General features: G+C 41.2%; 1 protein-coding gene across 8 annotated transcripts in view; it reads right to left on the reverse strand.

Annotated features, from left to right (window-relative positions):
* Positions 1–26,563, reverse strand: part of TIAM1 (TIAM Rac1 associated GEF 1) — a 400,889-nt gene that overhangs the window by 79,077 nt on the left and 295,249 nt on the right. For 7 of the 8 annotated variants that reach the window (XM_033418176.2, XM_049710489.1, XM_033418177.2 and 4 more), the window contains 7 exons: positions 19,415–19,639; positions 17,340–17,525; positions 11,421–11,567; positions 9,886–9,927; positions 8,811–8,885; positions 6,174–6,344; positions 9–113 (listed from right to left, as the gene is read on the reverse strand). In XM_033418176.2, the coding sequence (XP_033274067.1) occupies positions 9–113; positions 6,174–6,344; positions 8,811–8,885; positions 9,886–9,927; positions 11,421–11,567; positions 17,340–17,525; positions 19,415–19,639 (951 nt within the window). The remainder of the gene's footprint in view (positions 1–8; positions 114–6,173; positions 6,345–8,810; positions 8,886–9,885; positions 9,928–11,420; positions 11,568–17,339; positions 17,526–19,414; positions 19,640–26,563) is intronic. The other variant, XM_049710491.1, reaches the window with a different exon arrangement.

The raw sequence follows: 26,563 nt of genomic DNA on the forward strand, positions 1-26,563 counted from the left end.
AACATTACCAGCTCATAAATGTCCTCCTCGGGCTTTGGCACGTAGTGTTGCATTTTGTTTTCTATTAGAAATTTCAGGCGCAGGTAATGAGCAGAATGATCCAGTCTATGTGCCTGGGACCAAAACAAAAAAAAAGAGGAGAAGAGAAAATGTCTTTTCAATAGTAAATAGACATAATTAGTTTTCCACTGATGTATTGTCATCTATTCCTGAGAATAATGGTGATTTGCTACTGAAGGGAGGTGTAAAATTTCTATACTTCTTAAAAGGTTTACACCCAAAACCAAACTTTCATTTTCATTGAATATATTAATAATATCCCACGGGTATCTTATGATCAATGGACACAAAAAAGTCACATCTTCACTTCTGCTTATCTCATCCATTACGCTCTTTAACACTGGGTTTGCAAGAAAACCTATCAGACCCAAAAGGCCTTTAAACATAATTTCCAACATACAAAGGTGATTGGAGAAGAAAAGTGACAAGAAAGGCAAGGAAGGATTTACAGTGACAGAAGAGAGCTGTGCCCAGGCAAACTTATTTTTTTAACCACATGGGGACACTGGGACAGTTGTTCACAGTTCATTTGCAAGTGAGTTGGTGTATAGACAAGGCATTTGGATTTCAGTCTTATTTATATACACCCCGAGTGAGACTCCCTCCGGGGGCAGCGAAGACAGGCATGTGTCCAACTTTGGAAACACAATGAATGACTTGCCCAAAGAAAACAATTCTGAAGCAGTTAAGGATTGAAATTTCCAGGCCTTCTCCACTGGTCAGGATGGGTCAAATGACTTTTTTCTATCTAGAAAGTCATTCGTGAATTAACTTTGTGGAAAAGGCAACAGTGGAAACATGGTTTTATAACTAACATCCTCAATTCACATTCAAGAAGATGCAGAGGAAAAAAGAAAAAAATGCTCTTCAAAAGTTACATGCAAGTTACATGAAAATGTATTGCTAGAGAGAAAATGTTTCCATCAAGTCTTTTTTTAAAGCATCCTTATCTTTTAGAGATTTATCCTGAAGTACTAGTAAAGATATGATGTCTGGAATCTGCTTCCAAAATCATTCAGAGCAGGGGGTGGGAGTGAGTTAGTAAATGGAGAAACATAATTTGATATTATAGAACCTTGGTGATGGTGACACAGAAGTTTATTACATTATTGCCTACTCTTTGTAAATTTGAAATTTTTCATCAATATAAAATCTCTTCACACCAAAAGCTCAACTGATGAGAATTATTTCAAAATAAGTGAAGTTAATTTTTCACTGGTTTAATGCTCTTTCTGTTTACCTTCTTCCCCCCGGCCCCAAATTTTAAAGCCAAGCTAAGAACATTCTAATAATTATTCCAATAATAGTCATTCAATTACACCTAACAAATTCTGAAGTGTGCCAGATACCACGTGAAGCAGTCTTCAGGAGTGTGGGAAGGGGCCTGCAGAACATGGGAGTTGGCGACAGTGATGACTTTGCCTCGTAATTAAACACACATGCAAGACAGGGATCCTGCACTAGAGAAAAGCATGGTTATGGAAAGTAGAAGTGAGCTTGTTCTAAACGCCTAGCAGAATGATAAAGAAGTTTTCTATGGTGATTCTCGGGAACCTCCAACGTGTATCCTTTTCTGAGTAACGTGATAGTCTGAAGCCCACCGTCTGAACACAGGCACCACTGAGGCAGCACCTTCCTTGCACCTGGCTTTCGGGTTTCCGCTGTCGGTACTGAAAATCAAACGCTCAGTGTCTGGCAGACCCAGATCACTGATGTCAAATAACCAGGGTGGATGGGTAAGCCAGGGAAGCAAAAGCAGGGAAGTTTCGAAGTGTGCTACCTACTGCTTGTCAAAGAGCCGCTGAGACAAACAACAAATTAATAATACTTAGGGTGCTACGATAAGCAAGAAAACTTTCCTTCACAGAGATAAAAGCTGCAAATGCTTCCCACTGACCTAGATCCCCACTGAAATCTTTAATTAGAAGCAAAATATTTTGGTTCACCATCTGTTTCCAACTGAGGTGGGAGGGAAAGAGAAATGAAACTTCATGGCGTCTTGGTCAACAGGAACAAATCCACCCGGAAACTTTATCGTCATCATTAATCAACACTTTGTAGACACTCCCAGTGGGGCTGCCACTTAGACAGCCTTCTGGAAACCAGACCATAATAGCCACCTCACCTAAGAAGCTTCGGGCTCCCGAAACCTCAGTGTGAAAGAGAGATGTCTGGTGCCATTGGCAGGCACCAAACGTCTTAAGGTGGTCCTGATGGAGACCTCATTCCTTAAATGCTACCACGCTGAAAACATTTATACAGATACACAGAGAACGCCAAATAACGGCCGACACCTTGAAGTGTTTAACAAAGCAAAGAGAACAGAGCAACAGGAATAAGGGTGGCTCTGGCCGTCTTCCCCTCCACCGCCGTATTTTTCAAACTCCCTTAAGTTACAATAATGTCTTGATAACTTCGAAAAATAAAAATGAGCACATGTAACCAACATAACAATTATAATGATCTTAGTTGTAACCCAAGAGCCCATGGTTTGGTCAGTAAATAGTTACCTTAAAAATGGGACTTTGGATCAACATACCCATGTGTCTTATCATTTTGGTAAATGTTTCTCAATTATGAGCCCCCATTAGTCATGGCTGGTCTAACATAAAGGGAAAATCGTAATGAATTAACTAAATCAGATCATCAGAACTCTCAAGGATTTCATGCTCCTCCAATATTTACAAGTCAGTATCAAGGCAGGTTGAACAGCTTACCATGTTCACAATACATCTATGTGCAAGAAAAAATTCCAAATATTAATGAATATTTTAAGATAGTAATTCTAACGATTTGGCCTGTTTCACACTTGTAAAATGTTCAATTACAACGTAAGAGAAATTCAGCTGGGAAAACAACTTAAATGGTCCAAATTTGTTTTCCAGTATTCATTAAGTTACGTAGAAAGCATTTGATTCATTTTGAGACAATGCAGTCCCAAATCATACCATAAGACACATATTATTTGTTTAGTTGGCATGTTTTTAAAATTTTTCATCTTCCTATGACTCCTTCAAAGGATGAAACAACAAAACATAATGTAGGTCTTTTCAACAAATAGTTTGAGTCCATTAAAACAGAGAATAACACGATCTTGAAATCCACCAATGTTTTGTTCTTCCATGTCTCCTCATATTCTTCCATTTCAATCAAACTTCTTCAGGAAACATAAACGCATGCAGTTAGGACATCCAGAGATCCACACGTGCATGCACGCACACACGCACACACACACACACACACACGCACACACGCACACACACACACACAAAGTGCTACTGCAGAATTTCCAAAGAGACTTATCCTCCCCTTCGAGGTGATTTTTATTGTTTTTAATGTCCATGGTTATTAGAATATCCAAAGCCATAGGTCTACAGAGTGAAGCCATGAAATAAATACCAATGGTCACATGTGAATAATAACAAGTATGAATAAATGAATCTCTTTGCAATTATTTTAGTAATTGCAATGATCAGAATATGTCCACAACCCATAGGCTAACACGGTTACCTGCTATATTTAGCAACTATCACTTTCATAACACTCATAACATGAATTGCACATGAAATGTAGATCTTGAAACAGTTACTGTACCAGAACTTGACTGGTGCTCGGATGGCAGATGACAAACTGATGTGAAATGATGTGGATCAGACAGAATAGGAAAGAGAATGGCTGAATGCAAGAGACAGAAGAAAAAGATTGATTATTAAATATTAGAGAAAGCACCCATCACCAAACTTGAGAACGACAATAAAGAAATAAAAGACAGACATTCTGACAATCACCGTTGTTTTCAGTCCCTCCTCCAAGAGAAAAAAAAAAATCACTCAACATTAATCAGATCATTAATAACATGTGGCACTGTTTTCCCCATTATCTCTTTCCCTCTGATGAATAAAATCGGCTCCACTAATTACAATAAAGTGTTTTCCAAAGCAGCAAGCTTTAGAAGGTGCCTGGCTCCAAGCACACTATAGAATTTATCCTACACAGGTGCTTTTCTGGGGACCATCAATTTCTTAAAGTGCACACAAAATTTTTCTGTTTTTAAACTCAAGAGATGTAAGCTTGTTCCACACCTTATTTTTGTCTATGTTTTGGGGGAAAAAACCTGAGGATTCAGGAAAAACTGAGTGGGATGACCTTCTCTTGTTAGAGAAAGGCATGTGTGTCGTAATGATGCCATTAAAAACCCTGTCAAGTGACAGAAATAAACCCTTTATAGGGGAACTGGTCTAACTCATTATCTAAAGATGGTCTGTAAGTTGCCACGACAGTATTATTCCTCCCTGATTCCCTTAGTTTCTATCAAAGCAAAAGCTTGAGAAGTACCTAAAATCACTGTTTTCCCCAGTCACTGTTCAATTTTCCACCAATCAATGTTTATTGCTGAACTCTGACCTACCCTCTGATATCTGATGGAGTCTAAAGCCAATGTACACAGGAGGCTCCAAAGCAATGCAACTCCTTGGAAGGACCCTCCAGAGTTTGGCTTATACAAAAAGCCCAGAGTCCTACTTCTGACACCTTCAGCTGCAGTTCTGAGAATACTTCCCACAGCTCTGCAGAATATTAATGGGTCTCTAAAGAATCGTGCTAATCTATAAATAAAAGAATGCAGAAATCCTCAATAGACCAATTTTGTTAAGTAATTAAAATGAAAAATGTGAACAGAAATACCATTATCTTTAAAAAGCTAGAATTCGTCTACTTGAAGGAGTCAAAGCATGCAAGAGTGCATCATTTATTTTTAACACCCATGTGGGAGCTGATTGTAGCTTTGTCCTGAAACAAATGGTCCTTCTACTTTTCCTCCACAGAAGACGATCCAACAGGCTTATCTGAGCCAGAGTGTTCCATTTCTCCTTCATATGAAGCCATATTTTTCCTTTATCAGAGCCCTAGTGATTTATTTTTTTAAGTACAAAAATTGCTGATTGCAGAATTATAGAACTGAGGTAGTGAAAGTTATTCCACATTTATAAACCACTGTGTTGAATGAGGAGGTCCAAAAATACCACTGTATTCATCCAGCTTCTTCTAGGATAAAATGATGACTGAAAAGGTTTCCACTTTCCCTTTAGTGGCCTCAGAGAAGACCATTTCACTCTCCTAAGAATATATTCTAGATTCTTCCACCCCTTACGGACCATCCTTACTGACTCCTGACAGTTCTTGTGACCATCCACTTGGCACAAAGGGATACATCTAAGTTTGGAACAGCCAGATATGGATTCAAAACCTCCTTTGCAAGTGATTATGACTGTGATGTGAACTCAGGCAAGGAACTAAGGCTCTCTGAGCCTCGCCTTCTCCATCTGTACAATGGGGACGTATCGTGCTTGCCCAGACTTGATATGACTACTAAATAAGACTATTAATGCTATTAATTATGTAAAAGAAAAGCAGGCATGTTAGGAAAGCTCCTTTCTTTCCTCTTTCTCTTCCCTCACTCAAGGCAATCCAATTCATCCACCTGTCCTTCAGGGAGGGAAAAAAAAAAAAAAAAAGAAACAGGGATTACCTTGAAAAAGATCAAGAAGTTTCTACAGCGTAAGGTAAAAACAGAGGAAGTGAGCTCAACCATTTGTCTCTAAAAAACAAAAGAGGCTAATTGTGTGTTCCTCGGAAGAGGAATTTCTCATCATGGAGGTCAAATTTATATTTATTATTTCAGTTTTTCCCTACCCTAAAGATGCCCGCGTATGAGTTACTGTCAAAAGAGCAGGTTACAAATAGTGCACATAATGTGATGCCAAAATGTTCACTGAGGTGATCTCTGAATTGTAAAGTAAGGGTGCCTTAATTTTCTGCTTTGTCCTTTACCTGAATTCTCTAAAACTTGTGCAATGAGCATGTAAGATGCTTATCACAAATCTATCAAGTACACATGTTGAAAGAGGCTACTTAAAAGAATCCCCCTCCTCCCAGTGCTGAAGAATTCACTTCCATTTATTAGGCATATTATCACAAAGAAATCCAAAGCTGCTCTGAAATGAAATGGAGATGTTCTTGAAAGTACCCTCCCCTGCCACACGCTTCTGAGTGTTCATGGATTCCTCCGCTGCATTCTCTTCTGCTCAAGAAAGCAACCCCAAGTAGCCTCATACCTTGCAGATCAGCTCCAGGGTGTCCCGGGCTGTGTCCCCTGGCCGGACGGCTGTCAGAACTGGCTTATTATTTGGCAGACAGAACCAGGACGGAGTGAAATACTCGTGGACCCAAATGTCACAGTCAGGGTTGTGCTGGTGGACGCTGGGTAAGACCATTACTTTCTCCCTCTATGATAAGAAATAAAGTTAGCAGAGCAGCAAGTTAGTCTCTCAAGATCTAGATCCCCAGATGGCACACAGGAATTACCCACTCCAATGAAAAGGGCCCAGGGCAGAAGTGGCAGCAGTGGTGAAGGACAGAGAGCTCCTCCGAGAAAAGAAGAAATTATAGAGAAAGGAGCTTCCTGGAGGTAGGAAATGTCTCAGAAGAGAGACAGACCTCGCACCTGATCCACGGCAACCACGGGTGGGCATTGCATGATTGAGTGGGTTTCAAAATTGGAAGAAAGAAAGAAATGGAAAAAAAAAAAAAGAAGAAAGAAATGGGCTATCCATTCGGTTCGGCTTTATTGCCATGATTTCTTCCACAAACCCATTTAAATTTAGAGCTGAGATTCCTCCAGCAAAGCCTATCTACCATGTGAGCTATATGTTTCAAAGGCAACCATGAAGCTGCAAAGAAATTTTTAAAGAAAAGATGATGTTCTAGCATTACCTACTGACAAGCAGCATCGTTTGTGTGCTCACATTCGACATCTGATGTAACTCTGGGAGAGAGACAGCCTCATTTCCCAGATGAGGCTTAGAGAACTTCAAAGACGAGCTTTCTGGCCTTCTTAGGCTGTTGCCATCACTCCATCCTCTACATCAGGGAGTAGCACCAAGTTTCTAAGGGTGGGAGGAGCCGTGTCCTATGTATACCCTTCAGCAGCTGGGTTATATCTAAGTCAGCTAAACAGCTAAAGCTAAGAACACTCCACAGATTGATGAAATATTAGGAGCCTAATCTCTCTGAAATAAGCAGAGAAATCATTCCATTAGATTTTAGCAACGGAAAAATAATACTGATGCTCAATATGTGGTTTACATCCAGGCCACGGATTGGTAAATACGTATCTACAGATTACTGAACATTTGGCACTATCAGCAAATTATAAGAAGAAACAAGTTTCCGAACGAAGGCTGAGAAGTAGTAACATAACAACTTCCATATGTAAAAAGAACAGATCCCAGAATGGGGAAAAGATTTTTGTAAAGGCTACTAAACTAAATTCAATTGAGAAGACAATTTCAGCTCTGCCTTTGAATGGTGTGGCTTTCATAGATAAAGTGAACCCCAGGGAAGGAACTGTCAGAACGCAATCAACTTGCCCAAATCCCATTAACTATCATTGGAATCTTCCCATTCTGTCCTTACATGCCACCTAAAATAACTGCCCTTAGCACTACAGCAGCCCAAGTTTTGCATCTAACCTGCTCTTTGAGAACAAGGCATTCCAGCCAAGGAGGAGGATAAAGGGGTATCTTGGAAAAACAAAAAAGCGACACAGAAATCCAGTGGAACAACTTCTGCAGCTTCCAGGATCTGTGTGCCTGGGGAAAATTAAAAGTGCACTAATAATGGTATGCGAGATGAATTAGCTAACTTCAGAAATGACTACATGAACATCAAAAACATCTATGCTTGGATTGCACATAAGAAGAGCAATTTAATTTCATCAGAAACAGACAGATGCTCAGAGAGAGTGCTATGGTTGGGTATTTCCAAGGACAGCAGCCTTTATATCCACGATGACATAATCCAGGAGTAGTTTAGGTAGCCAAGGGAGAAAAGGCCTGTCCACAGCCACTCTTATCCCCCTTCCCCCCAACAGCCAGAACTCCCCTACTACACTCTGATTTTGGAGGCTCAGCTCCATCTAGAAGGAGGAGCAAGCCATTGCTCGGCTGCATGGCAACCGAGAGCTGAACCCTGTCATATTGATTCTGAGTCCAAGAACCAGAGGATCATACCAAGGTCCCATTATCAACACCAGAATCCCCCCACTGCCCCCAGCAACGAGGCCGCCTGTATCATCATTAGGGTCTTTAAAACAAGGAATGTCCATTTATTTAGAGGCTGAAGAAAAGTGGCCTAGAAAAAAAAAATCAATATTCTTTATGGGCTTTCAATCAGAGCAGTTGGAAAGACCCTTCTAAATCCGAGCACAAGGTTGAATCAAGTCTGGGCATCTTTAATCGAACGCTTGTCTTGGGAGGCAAACGCATTTTGTTTTTAAAGAACAAACTGTCAGAACAGTTCTTTGAAATTAATTGAAGGAAAAAAGCAGCATGTGTGGGTAGAGAGGGAGGGCAGTAAGAACTCACCTCCTGAGAAGAAAGTTGTATATGAGAGGAATTAACAATGGCATAAAATATTCTGCTACCCAGTACCCCACAATTTCCTCTTATAGTCTACATGGAAACTTCAACATTCAAATGATAGTTATTGAAAATGTTACGTCAGCAGGAGAATATTCTTACTGTTATCAAGTTTTCCATCTCTTCTCGACCTGTTACATAATTTTAAAGGACCGATCATTTCAGTTTTTAATACTGAGTGTACTTAATCTTAGGATCCCAAGAAACCACTGCATTGTGTAGTGTTGATGTATTTGTGGTACTTTTAGAAAAGGAACATGTGTTTGTTTTTACCTTGCCATCTGGAACAGTGTCATCAAATATTCCCTCTAAGGATTTCTTTACAGCCTCAGTTCCCTCACCAAACACCTGCGTACACAAAAGTATCATCTTAAGAAGAAATCTGGGCAAAAGGGCAAATGAAGCATGAGAAGGGGGATGAAAACAGGCCTGACTATTAGAAAACATTACAGAAGTTTCAGATACTCTTACATCAAATCCTGAAGTAGGTAAAATAATGTACTAGCTAAAAGACCACGAAAATCATCCCTCTATCTATAACAGATCACTTCCCACGTCTTGGACAATTTTTTTTAATTGGCTTTAGATCTGGACATTTCATCTAAATTTAAAGAAAATAAACCTGCAAATGCAATGAACCAGATTCATTCACAGTGAAGAATTTCAGCTACAGCATCACTTACCTAATCAGAAATTTATCAATAATAATTTGTTTACTTTTTACCTCAGAACCTGAGAACATATGTTTATAATTATATTACCATAACACCAAGGAAAAATTTCTTATTTAAAAATAGAAACTTGTCTAGCCTTTGAAATTTAATGAATCCTGCTAACTTAAAGATATGACTAAAATCACATCAGGGTACCAATGCCACTAGGTAGTCAAAACCTAAACACATGGGAAAATTTCATAGGTTTGCTCTCAACCGATTGTGTACAGTCGGTATAATATACATGGTTAAGAAAAAGTCTTTGCTCCAATGCAAATGAGATATATAGAAACATACAATTTTTATCCATTTCAAAGTACTAAATTAACAAGTAACTTTCTATTGGTATACTTACGGCTAAGTAAGAGGTTTTTTTAAACTCTTACTGTAAGAGAGAATAACAAGAATTGTTTGTAAGACATTACATGGTCCTTTGATTAAAAGAAAAAGTTAAAACGTTCTCTTGGATTCATTTAAATTCAGGCATATGTTTCAGCAGCAATGGACTGTAACATAAGTGGGCACCCATAAGGTAGAAGCACACAAGTGAACTAAGGCTTTCAATAGAAGAGAAATACAACCCAAACTTCCAGCTGCGAACCCTGACGTGTATTTACAGTGTCCGTCTGAGTCACCTGCAATGCCGAACGATGCACACAAAAGGACACCACCACCTCCTGAAACAAGGGGGGAAATGCTGATTGTTAATGCCACCCTTTTGCAGGTTTAACCAAGAGCATCAAGTCTCGTGCGATTTTTCCGAAGAAATACTGACTTTCCTCCAAACAGTTTCTTCTTCGGATTTACACAGAAGCAAAACCCCAGGTAGCAAACTTGATGATGCTCTACTCTCCCCAAGGACCAGAGAACAAACTGCATGAATGCACAGCCTCTTCCCATCTGCTCATCTGGTCCCCTGCAAGTTCCACCAAGGGTCCAGACACTCCAGGTGGAAACAATGAGTGTGGTGGTCAGCTAAGGACGTAATACATCAGCTTTCATGATTAATTTATTTTTTAAATGTCAGTTCTTAAGTAAACTAATGGCTGAACTGGTCGAATAAATGATGAGATCTTTTTTATTGAGTCGGTCAATGGAATTCTCACTTTGCCTACGGGCTCAGAGTGAATAGGTCAAATTGGCAATCCTAGTCATGACCTCAAAATGCTCAGTGCCTCTACGGCTCATGCACTGGACGTTCTCCTTCTCCTGAAAGACAAATACCTATGATCTTCCAGTTCTTAAAATCTGAAGCAGCTCTGGAGCCACTTGTTTCTCAAAGCCAAAGAAGGCGGATGACAATGACAATGGAGAGTTTCCCAGAAGTAACTCCCGCAGGAAAGTGGACTTAGCTAGTAAAAAAGTCAAAGTAATGAGGCCAGAGCATTCGGTTAACAGAGGCCCAATGATGCAGCACCCTAGGGGGTGCCACTCATGATGCACTGAGGTACGTCCCCTTCAAGCCCTGGCACCTGGGTAGTAGAAGGGAGTCACAGTGGTGAGTGAGCGCTCTCGGATTCCTGGTTCCTGATGTAAGTAGGCAGAAGAACTGCCCATTTACTGTCAACCCCCAAAAGTCAAGGGCAAAGAAACAATCAGATTTCCCTGGAGGCTGCCTTTGATCCAGTGCCAGAGGCAGCTTAAAAGACTGCTCAGGTGCCCACCTGGCTTCATCATCAAGCCCTGCTTTTCTTCTGAAAACTCAGGAAGAAGTGCACTTTCAGTACCTCTGTAATTACCCAGGGTTTGGAAAGGTTGCAGGTGGGAGACTGGAGCTTGGTGATAGACTAATAGCAGAGTTCAATGTTATGGGTATACGTTATCTATTTAAAGCATCTAGGGGCTTCCCTGGTGGCGCAGTGGTTGAGAGTCCGCCTGCCGATGCAGGGGACACGGGTTCGTGCCCTGGTCCAGGAAGATCCCACATGCCGCAGAGCGGCTGGGCCCGTGAGCCATGGCCGCTGAGCCTGCGCGTCCGGACAGTGAGAGGCCACGTACCGCAAAAAAAAAAAAAAAAAAAAAGCATCTAGCACAACTAACTTCTTTGTGTCAGCTAGTTGATGTGATATAACAGTATCAATCAAGGAACAATGCACACACATGCACACCCCAAAGTGAGGTGTCCGTGGAAGCAATCTACGCTTGCTTTCTCATCCACCCTGGAACCTACCTGATTGATGCTTGGGCGTCCCTGCTTCTTTTTGGAGGTAGTGTCCAGACCCCAAAGAGAAGAAAACCTGCTCCTCCTCTTGCTGGCAGATCTGGACATGGCCTGAGTACGTCTTCTGACTCCAGTTTCACCAGTGCGAGCGGCCACCTGAGGAACGGCAAGAGGGGACATCAGCAAGAGATGTGTCAAGACCACTCACCTGTTCCCCAAGCCGTCCTCTAAGTCCCACCCTCCAAAAGCCCCTTCCCCCTCATGCCAGCCAACCCTGACCCCACCACCCAAAGCATTTCATCCATGACTTACACATATAGGGGCTTTGAGGGCCCTTCCTAGATTCAAAATATAAACGAAAGGTTGGAAAACTCAATCACTGTCTGAAAACATCAGTAAAAATACGTAAAACAGTAATGGAATGTATGCTAGGTTTCCAAGAATTAGATATCCTTCTGGTCACATCCCTGAACTCCAGCATCAAGTTAAACTAACCATACTTTCTTGAGATTCTCTCCAAATGGTACAGAGTTGTTTCTTCACTCTAACAAAAAATGATGGCTGAGTGTCAGCAAAAATAGTGAAGATGGAACATTTTGGTTCCTGTGATTCCATATTGAATCTAAATTGACCAATCTTTTCTATTTAGTTGTCTCAGAATTACATGAAATCACTTTCCTTATTAGGCAAGTGATAGCTGTCCCCCAATATCAATGTCCCTTCTGCCTTAGAGAAACCCCAAATATAGCTGACCATCTGGCTGACCGAAGTGGACTTATTTTCCTTGTAGCAGGGCATGGGCTTGTGATGAAGTTCTGGTCAAGGGGAAGTAGAAGGGTTACACTAAGTCCCCTATATATGAACCTTCAAGTTGCGAACTTTCAAAGATGCGAACGTGCATCTGGTTCCAGCGAGGAACCAGGACCTGAGCCATCAACGTCAGGCGTGAGTAAAATTGCAGCTTGCCCTCCGTCTCCTGTTGCTGAGGATCCTTCAGCTCTACCATCTCCCACCTCCTCTCCCTCCTCCAGTCGTAACTCTTCTTGCCTGTTCACTCGATGCCAGCCCCTGTATGCCAGCTGTTATACTGTACTACTATACTTTTCGAGGTACTGTACTGTAAGATTAAAAATGTTTTCTTTATTTTTTGTGTTTGTTTTTTATGCATTATTTGTGTGAAAAGTATTATAAACCTATTACTGTACGGTGCTATACAGCCAATCGTGTTAGTTGGGTACCTAGGCTAACTTCGTTGGACTTCCGAACAAATTGGACTTGCGAATGCACTCTTGGAACAGAAGTCGTTTGTATGTAGGGGACTTACTGTATTTGTAATTTCCAGAAATGGTCCTCGAAAGGAGGGGTTTTTCCATTATCCTTCATTTTCCTCCTTTCCCGAAACATGAAAACTACCACAATTAATTTTTTGCTTACATCCTTCCAGACTTTATTTCCAAGCAAATATCTATATAATCGTTTTACAAAAATGGGAATGTACTGAACATATTTGGCAATTCTGTCATTTTCACTTAAAATACGGTATGCATCTTTTTATTAAAACAAATTTTAACTTCGGGAAAAAAAATTGTATTTGTTTTTTTTAAAAAGGAAGCTAAACTCTGTTGAGATATTTGCAAGGTGCCAGCGACCCAGATAAATAGTTCAATATTGCAGAAGGGAACATGCCAAATCTAAATCTGCCACTGTGATCGCCACTCAGGCACATGCAGGATCTCTATGAGGACTCCACATCGTCCTCCCAGGCAATCCTTCAGGCTTGAACTTTATACTACAGGTTGTAAGCAAAGTCCCAGGAACTTGAGGGAACTTCTGCCAGGAGGTCTCAATAGGCCACCCATGGGCTCTGCTTTCAAAAGAGGGAGTGTCAGGAGGTACTGCGAGTTAGACTTGAAATTTCCCCGCCTGCTCTTTGTCACTGGAGGTCTATATCTCGGAACCTACTTGTCATAGATTCCCACATGGTCAACTCCCAGTGTGACGGCTGCCAACTGGCAGCATTCTCAGGAATGAATACTGTTGGGTAACACAGGGGACCCCCCCCAGCAGTCAGCGCGTTGGTTACAAGGCACACCCTTCTGGGGTTTTCAGTATTGACAGGGTAAACACCCTGGAAGCCCCATGAGTAGAATGGCAAAGACCCCCCACATCTATCAAAACCAGGAATCAAAACAGTTTCTCTACGAGGGTATTAGGGGGAAAGTTTTGGTCCCAAACAAAAAAGAGGAGGGAGCTGAGAGGTCTTGTATTTTCTCAGCTTAGCACATAAGAAAACCCAGATCAGGGTATGTGAAAATGTGGTACTCGAGACAATGGTGGGAAAGTCCTCCCAGAAAGAGTTCTAACCCACTATTACACTCAAGGTGTTGTAGGGAACAAAATCAACAAAGGGCACGTGTTTATGTTAAATATGTAAACATTTTCTCTTCTCTATTTTCTTCACTTTCTAAGCTAAAGGTAAACAAAGGTTATAAAAGGAATAAATGATAATGTGCTGACATACATAGATGTTCACCTAACTATGTCAATATCAGTTAAGCTTATCACCACAAAATGAGGCTAAGAACGACTGTATAAATGGTATTAGAGCTAAAAATTCTAGAAAAAAAAATACATGCAGTCTCATATTTACAAATAGATACATATACACATACATGTAGGCAGATACACACACATACCCAAACACACACACACATCTGTCCCTCAGTATCCATGGGGAATTGGTTCCAGGACCCCCGAAGATACCAAAATCCTCCCCTCCGCAAGTCCCTTATATAAAACGGCACAGCACTTACATATAACCTACATAACAATCTCCTGTGTACTTCAAGTCATCTCTAGGTTACTTATAATACCTAATACTATGCAAATCTATGTAAATAGTTGTAAGGACAATGTAAATATTATGGAAACAGTTGGGCAAATTCAAGATTTGCTTTTTGGAACTTTTTGTAGTTTAGTTTTTTGAATATTTTCAATCCATGGTTGGTTGAATCCCCAGATGCAGAGCCCGTGGAAACAAAGGGTTGACCGTGTGTGTGTGTGTGTGTGTGTGTGTGTGTGTGTGTGTGTGTGTGTGTGTGTGTGTGTGTGTGTGTGTGTGTGTGTGTGTCATAGCACACATCAATATCTGAACTTCTTGTGTCTGCCTGATTGTTTATTTCTTTATTATCATCTCTCCTACAAGAAGATAGGCTCCAATAGGACAAGAACTCTGGAGTCGTTCGCTGCTATAACCCTAATCAGAGGAGAGTAACTGACATATGCCAGGCACTCACGTTTATTTATTGACTGAATGAATAAATAAACAAACACGGAAAAGCAGAAGCAGATATCCTACATACCACAGTCACAACAATTAAACAGTAACTCTTTCGTGTATAATTTTAGAAAAACACAGTCCAGAAGAGAAAGGCAAACAACCATAAATACTCTCAGTTACCAGCTGACCAGTTAGTTTAGTCTGTTTAACAAATGGACTGTTTATTTACGGTTCTTATAGTAACTACTCTAAACTGTTGGGGGCCTTGTAAACTGCAAAAGTTACTGCTGCTCCCAAGACAATAATGACTCAAAATGAGCAAAGGGATTTAGAGGAAGAGGAAAAAAAGCTGGCAAAAGAACTGCTGGACAAGAGCTCAAGAGTTTCTCAATGATCTTGGCCCAGACAATGCCTCTCTTTGTGGCCGGAACCTGATTACTCTATCATTCTGCTCATCTGTGCAAACAAGAACAATGATAACCTTCTTTCAAAGAGTACAGCGGGGACCCTTCAGTTAATTACTAAAAATCACTGAGCATGATGGGAAGCCCTCCTGGTGAACGGTACTTAAAGTGTAGCTCAAATCTCCTCCTCTAGCCCTGTTGCCCTCACACCTCCTCCTCCCATGCTCCCCACTTAATAGAAGGAAAAAAAAAAAAAGTCTGGACAAAGGCTAAATTGAAGAATGTTTCAACCCCAAGGAGAAAAAAATTCTCTGGGGTCAAATGACAAGGAAAGAAGGAAAAAATAAGTATCCAATAAATCAGACAGTAAAAATTCCCTGCCCAGGATCTTCTATAGGAGATAGAGCAACAAACAGGAAGAGATACCCAACAGGCTTGCTTAACTTGTTCTGTCTGATTGAAACCTCTCACGGAAAAGAGAAGTTTGCAAGGACATATACACACCCAGAACCATGTCACTGTTGCAGCTAGCAAAAAAAAAAAGAAAAAAAGAAAAAAAAGAACAAAGGAACAGAGAGTGGCACATATGGAATTAAATATTCTCCTTCAAAATCACTGACCAAATAAACCTAAAAGAGTTACTAACACTCCCACCCCCATCTTCTGCTGGTCAGATTTTAATAGCCTGCCCATCAAAAGAAAAGTACATGCAAATCACAGATACTGAGACAGGGGAAATTAGAAGGTCTGGAGATAAATTATGGAAGGGTAATTCAGTGGCTTCTACTTCCCTGTCTCTGAGAGGTTAGCTCCAATGGCTTTGAAGAAAATAATAAAGGCATAGAAGTTTTAGGTAGACAGCAAAATTATTTTCTCCGAAGTCTACCAAGCCCAGGAGAAGGAAAGAGCCTTCTGGATAGCTTGGGATTTAGTATTAATACTGATGCCACATCATGGGCATCATAAGCTTCCTAAATAAAAATGCTCCCTCAATTTACGACATTCTCAGTGTGGTAAACGAGAATTTTTATCCCAATATTTTTGCAGAGCAGGCAAACTGAGATTTGGCTAAGTTACAAAGTGGTGTCCAGGTCTCACAGAAACAGACCGAGAGCCACAAACTGAAAACTGCCAGATTTATTCATCACAGCACTTTGATCCATGCCTACGAAAAAACAGGACTTAATAGCTATATGGAGAGGTGGTAGCCAGGGAGACCAAGAGCTGAGCTGTAATTAGTAGAACAAATCGGGATGCCAGTTTTAATAACTCCAGAAATTTGTTTAAGACTTCTTTAAAAATGTAAATCTACCCCAATTATCTGAATGATGACGCTAATCTATTTATAAAGAATACAAACGGCTCTGACTGAATTACAGCTCTGAATTCAATTGCAGGGTACAGCTGACACGGCAAGCCAAGAGCAGCACAGCTAAGGTTCTTCAAGGCGGTTTCTGGAACTTAGGACTTAACATTTAATTTCACAGCAAATGTGCTAAGGTGCAGTCCATTTTAAGTGGGTGTTGATTTGGATGGGCTAAAACCATGTTACTCGCATAGCAATTTTTGAGAAGAAAGGGGCCCAAAGTACATAAAGCTGTTTAGCATGTACATGAAATTACAGATTGCAAACATACAACTACACAACCTGCCGCTCTGGAGGTCAGATGAAAATTCTCTTCCCCAAGCAACTACATATGTTGGGCTGATAAACACAGAAGGTCATGGCCTTCTTCAAATGCCTCAGGTATTCATGGTCACCAAAACCATGGTAAAAAATAAAGTGAAAAGGAAGATTTCCAAAGAGATCTATGTTCAATATATGGTGTATGTGTTTTCACGTGGGCAAGTGAGAGAGAGAGAAAACACATTTACGTATGAGAGAACAAGCTTTCCGCTTACCATTTCCATGAGGTACATATAAAAAGTAGGTATTGGGGTTAAAAACATGACACTGCCGAAAAATGACATGAGTTATCCACAAGCACCACATGCAAAGATCTCTTAAGGTAATACCTTTCATATTTTCTTTGCACAATAATTAAGGGCCCATCAAGAGAGGCTTAAGTAATAAATGTCAGAATAGATTCAAGTGAAGATTTGCATCCGTGACCAAGGGAGGACATATCAGAAATCCACACAGAGCAGTAAACTAGAAAACGACTTCAGAGGCTCTTGTCAAGTCGGGCTCAGGATTAACAGTCAAGATGAATATTTTTCAAAAATACATCAGCTTCTACTCACCAGCGCATGAAAAGATGATACAGAAAAGATTCCAAGGCGGCCCATTGCCACTTTCGTTGGACGGCTTGCAAAGGCAAGTAGCCTTTTAGGGTTGGGCAGCTCCCCACCTTGGAGGCTGGCTAAGTAACAGCGGTAGCGAAACAGGTCCATTTGGAACTGTTCAAGATTCTGCTCCCAAACAAAGATCTACAGTGGGGAAAATATGGGAAAAGAGTGGGGAGAAAGAGGGAAAACAAGGGTTAATTTTATCCCACACAAATGTACAAATTTCTGTTATAAAAGTATTAATTGTAGTCCTAAGGGGTAAATACCAGGTACCCTAAATTTCTTAGGTAATAGGTCAAGTATTATTGTTTCCATAGCTTACATGCTTTTCTGCAAACATCTATAGACATAAATTCAGTATGATAAATAGAAGAGATATCCTTAGTTGCTCTCTTCCCTCCCATCATAGATTTCACATTTGCGGCCATGATAGGTCCATCAGCTCCAGGCTCTGGACCACAAACCCAAGGGAGAAGACGTAAAAAAATGGAGGATTTCCAGCACTGGAGAATTATATGACTTACCAAGAGGTGGCTTTTCATAGGAAGACAGAGAAGAAGAAAAGCGAGGTGATTTCAAAATCAGAGGCAAATAGGCCAAGAGCTTTTGGGAAGAGGTGGGTGGTAGAGAGTACAGTGTGGGACAGTGGAAAACTAGACGGTGTAGACCCAGACTCTGGAATACACAGTTCCAACCAGAGGATATATCCAAGGTATTTCCACATTTTTCAAAATGGCAAAATAATACCTACCTCCTGAGGCTGATGTGATGGTTGAATAAGATAATGCAAGAATAAGAGTGAGACCAGGGTCTGGCTTATAGTGGAGGCTCAGAGATGTTAGCTGTGATGTGGACATTGACTAATGGTTGATATCTACCTTTTTACTTCAACTTAAAATACAGTGTTCGTGTAAACACATATCCACAGCGCTATTCACAACAGTTAAATAATGGAAACAGCCCAGACGTCTATCAACAGATGAATGGGTACACAAATTGTGGTGTATACATACAATGGAATAATATTCAGCCATAAAAGGAATGAAGAATACATACTGAAATGAGGATCAATCTCCAAAACATTATGCTAACTAAAAGATGTTAGACACAAAACGTCACATATTATGCAAGTGCATTTGTACGAAACATCCGAAATTGGTAAATCCACAGAGACAGAATGCCGGGGCAGAGGGGAACAACCGCTTAAAAGGTATGGGTTTCCTTCTGAGGTAGATGACAACGTTTTGCAACCAGACAGAGGTTGTGGTTACTCAACATTGTAAATGTACTAAATGCCACTGAATTGTACGCTTTAAAGTGGTTAATTTTGTGTATGTAAATTTGACCTCTGTTTAAAAGAAATACAGTACCGGGTCATAGAGGGAAAGAATAGACAGAGAGACATATGGAAGATCACATGCTGGTCAATTATTTAAATAGTATTTATTCACATAATTATTTCCCAACATATTAGGCAAAGTTTCAAAGTGTTACTGGGTGGCTATCACTGACTTTTAAACAACTAAATTGAAGGCAAAAATGTCCTCTCTTATCTCACAAAATCTTTCCTTTTCAGCATGAAATATGCTTGTGCACATACACAGCAATGTATACATACATTTTTAAAACACACTCTACCTTTCCCCTAAATTTAGAAGTCTAAATGTATTGAGGAGTCAGGAATAAATCCCCATCACAGTTAAGCACCAAGTTAACCTGATAACGTGGGGAATGAAATTGCAGACTTTCCAGTTACACAGATCCCCAAGAACAGCATGCCACTGGTAGGAGCGGGTGGGCTCTGCTATTAGATTTCTGTCTTTCATTCAATTTAATATTGTTCCCTTTAGTTCATAACAATCAACTGTGAACAATGGGTGAGGAAAACTGACAGTCACAATAAAGGATTTAGCAGTCAGGATGACAGGCTGACAGTGAGATAACCAATAATGTTTCTCGATTCCGAGGCAGCAGAAAAACTTTCAAGACCTAAGGATTTTGCCCACGTCTAAACACGGAAGAACAATTACCTGATCTAATATAGTTTTCTTCTTCTTTGAGTCAGTGACTGAAGACAGCTGCATTTCGCCCATTTTCTTCATCTTTTCATCCATATCAATCTTCTGTTCCAGTTTTTTGATTTCCGACTTCAGCAGTTGGAGCGTGTCTTCTTTGTGATGGTGCCTTGCGACAGCGGCTGCACAGGCAGAATGGATGGCAGTGATCCAGTTCTCCAGCTCCGTCTGGCTGATGGTCTGTGATGGGGGAGATGGGGGCCAAGAAGAAACAGCCACCTCTTAGGTTATCATAGACAAACCAGTGCATTTCCAGACAAGCCATGGCTGGGAGTCAAGGAGGCAGGTCTAGACAGCCCATGAGGAAGGCTAACCTTTCTGAACTCCTCCTTCAGAGAACACCTAAAAGAAGTTAGTCTTAGGTCAGACACCAAGCCCCCCACCCCACCCCCAGCCCCCAACAGCTGACGGGAATGAGGGCACCATGTCTGCTCACCCAATGTAATTACTGAACTCACTTGTTGCAGTGGACCGAACATTTGTGTCCCCCACTCCCCAATTCAAACATTGAAATCATAACCCCCAGTGTTATGGTATTAGGAGGTGGGGACTTTGGGAGGTAATTAGGTCATAAGGGTGGAGCCTTCATACAGGGGATTAGTGCCCTTCTAAGAAAGAGGCCAAAGAGCTAGCTAGCTCCCTTCTACCATGTGAGGACACAACAAGGAGACAGCCATCTATGAATCACAGAATGGGCCTGACCAGAACCCAACCATGCTTCCACCCTGATCTCAGACTTCCAGCCTCCAGAATGTTTCTAAGCCACCCAGGCTACGGTAGTTTGCACAAAATACTTGTATATGTGATAATCCTATACAGACAGCTTAGTTTCCAGTTAAGTGGGTTGCTATGAAGCAAAGGTCAGTTTCCAGACAGGACTGGTGAGTTCCATGGTGAGAGTGAGGCCGAGGGATATTACTTGCCAAGGAAGATGCAACAAACCTTCCCCCAGTGAACCACAGTGACCCCAATCCACAGGTCCCCTGCCAGAGCCAAGCAGCCATGACAAAACTAGGGCTGGGAAGGTAGTTCAAGGAATGAGAAGCAATACTGTCTTAGGGAAGTGTCTAGGAATAGCAAGCACTCAGCAGGATCCCAGCCGCTAAGAATGACCAGGTCAAAGGGGATTTAAAGACAATGCTGGGTAACACCCACCAATGGGCAGGCAACCTCAAAGTGGGCTTGCTTGTGACTCACAGTGTTCTGAAAGGCAAAAGTTGGGGGAATAGCTCATGTGGAACAATGTGCCATGATTAATTCTTTAGGAACTCAATCAATGAGTATTGCCTCAAACCTAGAGAAGTTTAGTAAATGCTCAGAAGTTAGCTCATCTGAACAAAGGGTCTATTTGGCTACTTCAATATTAAAGTAGCTGACGGCATCATTTTTCACGCACAAAACACTGTTGTTGTTGTTTTTTCCCCTCTGATGTATCTTCTTAGTTTCCTGACTCATTTGAGCCATGGTTTGCAAACAAAATTCTATTAACAGGACCCCACCCACATGACTGAAATTTAAGTGAAGGCACCACCGCAGGTGTCTATGTTATTTCTGAATCTCATCATATTCCACAAAAGAAACTGCATCAAATGTTACAAATGGTGTCTGCCAGCAGAGACACCACACACTGGACAAACCTAGACAATCTGTCAGTTGTTATGTTTACAACAAAATATTTGCCTGTATCTAAAGAAGACTTCAATAGCTAGAAATTCTCCTAAAGAAACAACAGAAGTACCACCTGATAAAGCAAATGGAATCATTTTGTGAGGACTGAGTGGGAAAAGAAGAAGAGAAAAAGACAACGGAAGTCAAAGGTAAACACTTGTAGGTAGAGAAAGTTAGGAAAAAAGGCAATGTGTGTATATGAGATTCATCTTTTTTTCCACTACACACCTAGGACTTAATCATCTTATAATTGGAAGCTTAGAACTGACTAAGCTTAGAACTGACTACCTTTATCCATTTCACCCCCCATTCCCTCCTTTAATTCTTTGAGAGTTAAAAACGCCACTTCGAATTCTTAATATTTAATCTCCTCTTGGAAAGTAACTACGTTACATTTTGTCTTTGTGTATCACTTTAAAGTTATTCAAGAAAAACCCAGAGTTTAAGATCCCCCAACATATAAAACCACCATGCTTCCTCCTGCCTGGTGCAACTAAAACGTTTGCTGTCTCTCCGTGCCTCCGCGTCAGTGGGTATTTTCCCAGATGGGGTTATTCACCACCCCCTTCCCCCCACTTTCTAAAATTTATTAGAGAAGGAATCAGTTCAGATGGGAAAACAATCAAGTAAGGATTCTTTTCTGAAAGAAAAACTTCCAAGAAGAAAATACCAAGTGCTGGTGAAAATATGAAGCAACCAGAGTTCTTATGAGCTGCTGGAGAGTAAACTGGTCTAACTGGTTTGGAAAACTATTTGGTACTACCTCCTAAAGTGGAATATAGGCACACCTCGTGACCCCCGAAATGCACTCGTGGGTCTATTCTCAACAGAAATGCATTCCTGTGCTCACGAAAATATATGTCCCAAAATGTTCACAGCAGTACAACTTGCAATGGACAAAACTAGAAACTATCCCAACACCTGTCTACAGGAGAATGAGTGAATAATGTGTAGAATCGCACAGTGCCATACTACACAGCAACGAGAATGAAAGACCAGTAACTACCCACTACAACATGGATAAATCTCACACACATAACATCGAGGAAAAGAAGCCAGACACGGAAGAGTACAGACTATAAGACTCTATTTATATAAAGTACAAACACAGGCAAAGACTAACGTACACTGTTAGAAGTCAGAAGAGTTGTTTGATGGGAATTGTGGGGAGAGGGGGAGCATCTGGAAGGAAGCACAGGGAGGTCTCTGGGGTGCTGGCCACATTCTGCTTCTGGATCTGGGTGCTGGTTATGTGAGTGTTATGTCACGGGTGTGCCCAGCTTGTGAAACATCATCAAGATGTGTACTTTTCTGTGTATATGGTATCCTTTAATAGACAGTTTTTAAAAGATCCTTCCAAGATATATTACCCTAATATTTAAGCATAATTTTTCTATAACTATCTTAAGAAATATTACCCTTCAGAGTCTATTTTTCAGGAAAAATTGTCACTGCAAGGTTGTAATGGAAGTTCCCAACAGCATGACCTTTTCCAGCATCACTTCTTTGTCCTCTAAAGTGCCTGGCAGCATCTGATAAACAGCTAGTCCCCTGAGCCAAAATATGCTTTTCCCCTTTGTACGCACAGCTCCATGGAAACAAGGAGCTTTTAGATGTGAAGGGAGCTGGTGTTTTCACCCATGTGAAAAGGATATTGGGGGGTGTTTCAGATGGAATCCATGCAGAGGTAGCATGTCACTAATGAGGAGAGGATGTGTCTCCAGTAAAAACAGCTGGTGCATCAGTGCTCAGTGAGAGGTCAGTATGTATTCCCCCAAGACGAACCTCACTCATCTCTGCCTCCCCTCCCCTCCCCCACCCCCAGCCCAGGGGAAGAAAAGTAAATACCTACAACCCTGACATAATATCTGAGGAATAGTTAGAAAGAGCTTAAAACTCCTGATACAAACTCTGCTAAATACAAGTTACAAACTTAACATTTTAAATAAATATATTCATCTAGAAGGGGTCCAGGTGACGATTTTACAGATGAAGAAACTAAAGCCCGGTAAAATTAGAGATGACACAGTCATTTATTATAAACCCTGATCTCCGTCAATCCTATTCTTTAAAAAAAATTTTTTTTAATATGCTACACACACCACTCCAGAGCCCCGCCCCCCAGCTCTCACCAATTGCTCTAAAAACCTAGCTGTGGGGTTTTTAGTGTTGCCCACTCCTTTTGAGCTCTCCCTAGGGACACAGAGGGCTGGAGTTTTCCTGGTCCCTGTGAAGTTAGGTGTGGCTATGCCACTTGGCTGGGGCCAATGAATCTGAGTAGAAGCGCCATGTGTTACTAGTTAACAAAAGCCTGATTCACCCAATTCTTGCCCCTTTGCTTGCAGTCCTGGAACTGTGGGGCAAGATGGAGCTTCTGTCAGCCTGGGTCCCTAAGTGTCTAGGATGAGAAGAGCTTCATAGCCAATGTCCTACAGACACATGGCCAGAATGAAAAGGTATGTTAAGCCATGGAGATGTGAGGGTTGTTCCTTACTGCAGCATAATCTAACCCATCCTGACTGATACACTAGCAAAGTAAGAATTCCATTTCAATATAAGTGATGTTTTTTAAATAAGAGTCTGTATAATACACTGTTACCCTCCAAGAGGAGCCACACGCTGATAGGTTCTGCAGAACAACAGCTTTTGGGTCTCTTCACTTAATGTAAAGAGAGCCCCTTCTTCCTTCCGCCTGTGAGATTCTCCTCAAACTCAGCCAGGGGCAACACACCCCATTTTCATGTCAGAGAGTTTATGTTTGCCTCCCACTTAAGAGGTGGAAATGAAGGAAACCGATACTAGTTGATGAAGCTAAACATCCTTTGAAAGGTGTAGCTATCCTGGAATTTATTTATTTAAGGGAAAGGAAGATGGTGGTTGCCAGTGGTTAGGGGAAGAGGAAAATGGGGAGTTGATAGGTACAGAGTTTCAGTTCTACAAGATGAAAAGAGCTCTGGAGATGGATGGTGGTGATGGGCGCAAAACAATGTGAATGCACTTAATGCCGCTGAACTGTGCCCTTGGACACAGTTAAGATGGTATGTCACGTATATTTTAGCACAACTTAAAAATTTTTAAATAAGATAAAATAAAAAGAAGGGGAAAAAACATACCAAGTCTCATAACACAGAGAAAGATGTTTAGAAAAGTATGATCACAACGTTATGAAAAATTTAGCCATCGGCCTTTTAACCATTAAGGACGCTCAAGTCTCCAACTGCTTTTAAAACCTGTCAGAGGCTGAAGGCAGCTCCATTAGAGAGAATTTTTGCTCCTACTGTCCTGCCTAAATAAAACAGCGGTCTCTGCCATTCTCTACCATTAGGACAAATCAATTTCTAAGAAGGACAATTCACTAAATGAGCTTTTCAGCAGAGTCTGTCCTTTGGCAGTGGCATACACGGGCTACGTGTGACTGAGAGGGTGGGCAAAGACGGCGCTGACTGCTGTCAGCAGCAGGTTAAGTAGAGACAACTCTTGAAACAGTTCCTAGCCGTTTGCAGGCTTAACACCTAACTTCTGAGCTGATCACAGCAGACCACTAACTTGATACAGTGTTCTCCAGTGTGGCCACGCCAGGATTTAAACTCTGACATGCTAGAAAAAGCTTTTCAAAGCCACCAACCTTGCATCACCTTCTCGAACCAGGCAAGTTTAATTACGGATACCAGGTCCACTCCAGCGCCCTCCATCAGAATCTAGTGGTCAAAAAGGCAGGAAGGAGAGACCACCGAGTGGTCCCCTCTCAACTACTTCCACATGCGTCACTTTCCGCTAAACAAACAGCAGCAGACAGGCAGAGAGAGTGAATTGTGTGCTTCTTCCTTTCTGCCTGCTGGGGATGCCATAAATACTGTATCAAGTTCAGTGAAGGGAATAAGCACAGTTCTTGCTGACAGAGGAATAGAATCAGCAAAAAGTGCATTTTGCATAAGAGCCCCTTTGAGCGCAGAGTTAAGATGAAGCACAGGGCTTCATCATGTATTTAAATAGATCCAGCTTCAATTACCCAACTGGATAGAGGATACTTCGTGATTCCAGATGATCAATGGTTTACGTGAGTGGCAGGAAAAGGGAAATTCATTTTAAACAAGAGAGGTGGCACCAGATCTAGGAAACTAAAATGTCAGATAATTTGAGTTTATAGAAGCACAAGAATAATTGTAAAGTAGGTTGAACGTTTTTCCACTTTAAAAAAAACAAAAAGGAGAATAAAGTTATGCATTCATTTTAAGAGGCTAGGTGGGAATGAAGTTCCGGTGTGAGTTCCTGAAAAGTCTTTTTTTCTCATTGGTTCTCTGCTTAACACATTTTAGAGTTTTATTTATACAAGACTTAATTAAACCATCAGTGTTAATACCTATAAAGAGAATGACAGATATGACCCCATAATTGTAACCTGGGGCTCCTCTCATCCACTGGAGAAAGTCATGTAACTGGGCACCACTCCCACCCTTACCTCCCCACCTCTCACCCACCCCAGGTGAACTCTTTCAAGAATAAGAGGGGCTCCAGACTCCAGGAAGCCAGACACAAAAAAAGAAGAACTGTTTACTGCAAACAAAGGAATACACGGAAACCTGACCCCGTGAGCGGCCATGGCAAAGCTGAGTAGCCCCCAGAAAAGGCCAACAAATATTATCAACCGGACCCCCTCCACAAAAGGCCTCCCAATCTGTTCATGCTGTCATAGCCCCCAGTAGATGACAATGGGCACTGATGAGAACCAAGCGCTTCTTTGGTATCGCATGCTTAAATGTGGTCAGACAACTAAGGATCACCAGACATGTGACGAAAAGCCTCCAGCATAAAAGGCAGACAGCAGAGCACATGGATGAGTTAACACGGTGACTGTCATGCATGAGGCCTAGAGAGAGACAAGACTGAAGCAGGAGGATAGAGGGCCAGGGGAGGGCAGGCTCCAGGGGAAAGAAAACAGTCCTAATCAACTATTTAATGAATTGGAGATTTAGAAAATATTGTGAAGTAACCAGAAATAAGCAAATTAAACAGGAAAAAAACCCGATAATCATTAACTACGGGCAAAAAACAAAATGTTGTTCAAGAAAGGAAATAAAATGATAGTAGACTATTTGGCTCAGCAGCTAATACTGTTTATATGGTCATACAGCATGGTGACATCAAAACAGCGTTAACAGGGACTACAGACTTAACCCCAAATTTTCATGTAACCATACAGAAGATGAGGAAAGGAGAATGTGTATATAATACAGCTAGATATTCATCTATCATAACAGAAAATCAGTAGTTAATGTCTAAGGTCAGTTAAGAAATAGTATGGAGACAGGCTGGGACCTGGGACCCTTTGCTGCATTACTTGCACCTGGACAAACATCTCCACCAGCAATAGAATACAAAGTAACTATAAGGGACTAAAAATAACTGCATACATGTGCAGCTGGGGCAAATTATGAA

Source organism: Orcinus orca, chromosome 5 (genome assembly GCF_937001465.1).
Source record: "Orcinus orca chromosome 5, mOrcOrc1.1, whole genome shotgun sequence".
Classification (NCBI taxonomy): domain Eukaryota; kingdom Metazoa; phylum Chordata; class Mammalia; order Artiodactyla; family Delphinidae; genus Orcinus; species Orcinus orca.